General features: G+C 35.6%; 1 protein-coding gene across 1 annotated transcript; it reads right to left on the reverse strand.

Annotated features, from left to right (window-relative positions):
- Positions 1–525: 525 nt before the first annotated feature.
- On the reverse strand, positions 526–5,459 carry LOC149221791 (nucleic acid binding/RNA binding protein). Its single transcript, XM_089385244.1, has 8 exons — positions 5,067–5,459; positions 4,465–4,533; positions 3,711–3,839; positions 2,344–2,426; positions 2,148–2,223; positions 1,639–1,824; positions 1,159–1,287; positions 526–1,047 (listed from the first exon to the last, which is right to left on the reverse strand). The coding sequence occupies exons 1-8, from the start codon at positions 5,142–5,144 to the stop codon at positions 886–888; spliced, it is 912 nt and encodes a 303-aa protein (XP_089241370.1). The 5' UTR covers positions 5,145–5,459; the 3' UTR covers positions 526–885.
- Between the last annotated feature and the right edge of the window lie 360 nt (positions 5,460–5,819).

The following is a 5,819-nucleotide window of genomic DNA, read 5'->3' on the forward strand; positions in this document are numbered from 1 at the left end:
ATTGGCTCAAATCAAATAATGATATATTTATACAAAAAGATATCGTGTGATGGAGGCCAAGACATTGATTTTCTTACCCCGCTGCCCACAAACGGAGTGAATAAAATTAATTGTAAAGAAATCTCCACAACGTTCTGATCTCCCATAGACACATATTGCCCCTCCTTGTCTCAAGTTTCAACCGTCCAAGCTACCTAGATTCTTTGGAAAAGAGCACTGGCGCAGTGATAATTTGAAGAATCTTGCCAACAAAATTTGTGAAGAATTAGTCAAAGTTTCACTATGTTAAGTAATCCTTTGCCTTAATTACCAATTTATACACGAACATACCCTAAATCATAATAACCATATTGAAACTATACAGTTAAAGTACATATTTTGACAATAATGGGGGCTTCACCAATATATTTGTTCAGGCTATTATACTTTCACAGGCTCTGCACGTGTAGTAGTAAAATTTGCTCAGTGCTGACAATTTGATGTAAAATGAAGACAATACAGAAGATTGCCATTCCCTTCAAAAGATAATTTCAACTTGGTATTTTTGATTCAAATAAAGTCAATATCCACATTTTAAAGAGAATGGACAAGTTTTTTCTGAAGGATCTAACGAAAGTAATGATTTGAATAAAGGCATCTACATTAGGAAAGAAAAAAAAAACCTCAGAAGTAAATATACAGGCCAGCAACTAAATATGCACTAATAAAGCGTAGAATCATGGCAATGCCATTTTAGGCAATAGCATAATTACTTCTCTTAACGGAGCTTCGAAAAGAAGCAACTACCCTGCTCAAAAAATTATGTACCAAAAAGACAAGAACGTTACACCAAAGAAAGATTATGTCACATTAATGGAGATAATGATGGCTCACACAACCCCATCTTTAGTCTTCAACTTCTTCTAGACCTTCTCTCAAGTGCAGGTGTTTTTCTCGTTTTTGGAACTCAGTAATGCCCTTCCCACTACCTGTTACACCAACTTTACCCTTTGGATCATCTGGTGATTTAAAAATACTCTCTTTCTTTCTCCCAGAGAAAAATCCAATCTGTACAAGCCGGATAAAATGAACTAGTAAGATCAACTTGCTAAAAAGAAATCTATTATATACGACATTAAACAATTAGTAAGCTTTCAAACATGAAATGAATGTCAATACCTTCTTAGATTTCCCTTTTGTTGTTTGGAACTGCTGCCAGGCATTCTGGCGCTTATTTTGAGTCACCTCTAGTTGTTCAAGTCGTAACTTTGACTTAAAAGCATGGATTTTCTTTTTCTTTGCCGCTTTCTGTACATACAGAATTTGAAACTAGGTCAATTTAAACTACCACGGCCAGCCAATTACGTAGAGGCTTGAGGAAAAGAATATGCATCAACCGTTTCAAAGACTATTAAAATAGCTTAGATAGGATTTAAAAACAATATAATGACCAAATTTGTACATTACAAGTATCTCAAACAACCGCAGTTAACTAATTGAGGAACATTAGAATAAAGGATGTTCGACACAACAAAATGTAAATCAGATAAAACCAAATTGCAAAATCATCTCTTGAGGAATGTGAAACAAGCTACTGCTGAAGTTAAACACAATTAAGACATAAGTTGGATAATGGTTCCAAACAAAACTGCCACATACCACATCCTCGGGATCTTCAGGATTAATTCGAAGCTTAGCAGGTAAATCACGAGACTGGAAATTTGCATCAGCAGCTTGTGCAATTTTTCGTTTGATGGCCTGTTTGGTGGCTTCAGCTTGTTTTTCAGCCTCTAGCAACGCATCTACAGCTCCCTCTTGTTTCTCCCTTACATTATCAAAATCAACCTTAAATGCAAAAAAGGTGAATTGTCACGTTTATTGACAATAAAATATATCAAGATTCATATTATGATTAAATCAAAATATCAGAGTAACTATTGATTAATGCTATGACACCTTGTAATGGCACACAGACCAAAACAAGGTAAGAAAACAAGGATATATCGCTCATGATTCTACTTTATACATTTGTAAATGTTTACATAGCACTGAGTAACCACAGCTACTACACAAGGGAGGGGCCGCGAGAGAGATAGAGAACTGCAATCTCATATTCTATCCATCAAAATATTGTTATCTGTTATGATTGATAAGGAATAATAACATACCTCTTCCTCATTACCCCAATCATCGTAGGCAATAAAGTATCCATTGGCAGTAACTCTCTCAACTGTAGCATCATACCTAATATAAAAGAAATCAAATTTTAACTGTCCATTTGACAAATGTACGAATCTACAGAGCATGAGGCCTATATGCTATAGAATGAACAAAACATATGGAAAATGAAAAGGTGAATCTTACCATTCTCCGTCACCACTCCAAACAGCTTGAACTTTAGCACCAACAGGAAATCTGTAACCCTGGTCCATAGCTTCATCTAGGGACTGCAGAAAGAAAACCATATGGCTTTTACAAATTACATGCTGAAAATATAAAATTTGAAAATACTACTTTCTTTCCAAGGAAGTTCATTAAATCTCCAACGAACAAACAATGGAAAACTTGATAGAACATCAGTAGTTCCTATAACTATACAACATAAATCTTTCAAGTTCAGAAGATGAAGATTGTGTGCATTCTAAACAAATGCGTTCAATAAAAAGATAACAGGATTTATTAACTACCGCTTACCAGCAATGTCGCCTGGTTCACGTTCATGTTCAAATTTAACAAGAATGGAACTCAAAAATAAAAGTAAAAAAAGCACAGTGACATAAGGATGTAATCTATATATAGAGATATGGCTAGACGTTAAATTTTAGCCGAGACAAAATCTGCTTTTACAATGGAGAAAGATAGAGGGGTTACATGTCTCCTGACCCAACTATACCTCTTGGGAGAGGTATTAGGAGGGATGCCTCTTTTTTCTTTTCAATGTCTCATATCAGTCCAACCTACCTGTCCCCCAGAGGATTAAAAGAGGGTGAAGCCTCCTCTCAAGGTTAGAGAAGATACGTTCAACATTATCAATCACTAACTCCTTCAGAAGTTCCTTCTTTGCAGGGTTCATCCTCTGCATAATCCCTATATGGTTTTCTCCTCTTCAGATTGTTCTTTTGTGGATTCTTCCTTTGCAGAATTCCCTACCTCTAAATATTGATGGCATTCCTCAATCCCTTTCTACCACCAAGTTTTAGATTCCTCTTCATTCTGTTTTTGTCAAAAGTCTCTTCATTTACTTTGCACTTAGGTCAGGAGGATACCAAATAAACATATTCAAAGCAAAGTTTTTGACCCCCAAATTTGTCAGGGCAAATTTGGAATTCTTACCCAAACATTAGCAAACAACACAAGACCACAACCCATAATTATTTGAAATTGACGACAGGATTCAAAAATAGCGGAAAATGTATGGGAAGGAATCATCATCAGCCATTAACATAAATGAATTTCATAGACTCGCTAGGGAAAAGAAGGTGGTCATCACTTCGCTGAATCAGTTTCACATGGATCAGTGAACTGTATGACAAAGGAATTTTTGAAAAAAAAAGTATGTAGAGTTGTTTAAGGTATCAAGAAAAGCATTGCAAATTGCTCAAGAGCTGCATTTTCCAAATTGCAAATTGCAAAATTTTCCAATAAATTACTCAAAAGCTGGATATTTTCTGAATAATATTAACATGGAATGGAAACTAATGTCAACTCCTAATAACTTTATGGCAAATTACCTGATTTGGGCTCCCTCTAGTCTGAGATTGCTTTTTAGCATATGAAACAGAAGGATCAGTTTTTGCCCCTGCACCAGCTGATTCAGCCTGCTTTGCTGTTGCTAGCAGTTCCTCTGTAAGCTCGATCACCTGCATCCGAAGCCAGTTATCGGGGTCAGCTATAGAGTATCGTTGCCCTTGAGTTGTATTTACATGCAGCCTTAACTACTAGAATGCTGGCAGACCGAACTTAGAAGAAGCTCGAGAGTAACATTGTATTAACAGGACAGGCCACCACATGACAGAGCACCTGCACAGGAAGAAACATGAGGGGATGGATATTGTCAAAAGGATCTCAGACACCTTATTGTGTACAATTACTGGCAGCACCTTCAATGTCAGCGTGTATTAAATTATTGCCATGAGACAAAGCAAGCAGTCAGGCTTTCTGATGCTGCGATATCAATTATGGCAATTCAAGTATGTAAATTAACCTCACCTTGCAAGGAACTGCAACAAAACAGTCTTCTGCCGTTATGCAGCGATGTCGTGCTGCCCTGCTTGAAAAACATTGATGGTTCCTTAGGACACTCAACCGTTTCTAGCTCTAACTTACACATACATTTGCAAATTAGACTTTATAATTCCATTACCTCTCACAGGGAAGACAAGACATTAGACTTAGGTGTAAGTTTCCTGCATCCAGTAGACCAGACCCTTACCAATCCTAAATCAATATTTCACATATCTTAAACGGGCAGTAAAATAATCTCACCTCTCGCAGCTCTTTCTCCATTTCCGCAAACTCGGGACTTCTTGGATCTGCCGCTAATAGCTCTGTGACCTGTTTTTAATAAATTAAAAATAAAATCAGAAAACACTAGATGTTCAACCCAGTAAATCAATATTTCGCATATCATAAGAACATAACGTTTCTCATCAAAATTATGATTACTGAATCTCGATTGCAGATAGGTTTTATAAACCACGTAGGCTTCCAATGGACTTCAAAGAAGCCAAACAAAATGAATGCTTATTTTCCCAAATATGAATCGAGACGCAAAATAGAGTTTATATCATGCACATCATGAATATTTTCGAATAATAAAACGATAAATTTGTTTTGTTTGAAAAGAAGGGTAAATACGATAATAAAATGAAAAAGATCCGTTAATTCGACGCCAGGTTAATTATAAGGGGGATCATAGATTACTACGAAAACTTGAAATACCTGTATTTATATCTACAAAAACAGTGGGAAAATGCAACATAAAAGGAAAAAAGGAACTAGGATAAAAGGGCCAAAAATTTGATAAAAACCCTAAGTGAAGGATTTCAAAAAATAAATATTTTTTCAAATAAAAGGAAGCAAAATACCTGTTGAAGCTGCTCTCTGTAAGTGTGGAGGTTGAGCTTGAGCTCCTCAATGCTCAATTCGTCCGTTCCTTGCATCATTTTAACCTAGTATTCTTCCGTTCTCTTCCAGTAATGAATAGAAAAGGATTCAGAGATCGAACGCCTTGGCCCTTGCCAATCCCTCTTTGCTTTTGATCAAACTAACCCCAGCAGATACTTCAACAATGTTTTGAAAACCCTCTGAAGCCTTAGTTAATCGAAGCTTCAAACAGTGGACCAGTAAATGCAGATGTGATTAAGAAGAAACTCGCAACCGCGAAAACAGATTTTGGAGCGATGTAGCAATGGCCAATGAAATAACTTGCACACACAGCCTTATAGAAACTAGGGTGTATATATAGACCTTGTTGCCCCCGACATGAATTACACTCATGCGACACCACTTGCTATGAATGAAATTTCATTCTTAATTTTTTAATTTAATCTCTCATAGTGGTGGTGAAACTTTTCATTCTTGAAATTCTACGTCATATGGTGGTGAAACTTATCATTCTCTTTGCAAACATGAACCATATTTTTTTAATTTTCAAAACTATTATCTTTCGAGAAAAATATATATTTCTAACCATTGAATTTGTTTATTTTATTTTATTTTCTTTTTTGTTTTATTTTATTTTATTTTTTTATTTTATTTTATTTTATTTTTAATTTTATGGACAGATCTAATATTGATGAGATTCAATTTGATCTGGGATTGGTCAACATTATTTTAAC

The sequence above is a fragment of the Pinus tabuliformis genome, chromosome Q (genome assembly GCF_031772625.1).
Source record: "Pinus tabuliformis cultivar Carrire ecotype Pingquan chromosome Q, CPIR1, whole genome shotgun sequence".
NCBI lineage: Eukaryota > Viridiplantae > Streptophyta > Pinopsida > Pinales > Pinaceae > Pinus > Pinus tabuliformis.

What these genes read in the sequence shown, in the direction of transcription:
- LOC149221791 (XM_089385244.1), bottom strand. Translation starts at nt 5,144, where the DNA reads ATGATGCAAGGAACGGACGAATTGAGCATTGAGGAGCTCAAGCTCAAC. An exon ending in TGGAGAAAGAGCTGCGAGAG is followed by an intron (nt 3,840 to 4,464) that starts GTGAGATTATTT and finishes CTTCGGATGCAG; the next exon opens with GTGATCGAGCTTACAGAGGA. An exon ending in CTGAAGATCCCGAGGATGTG is followed by an intron (nt 1,288 to 1,638) that starts GTATGTGGCAGT and finishes CTGTATGTACAG; the next exon opens with AAAGCGGCAAAGAAAAAGAA.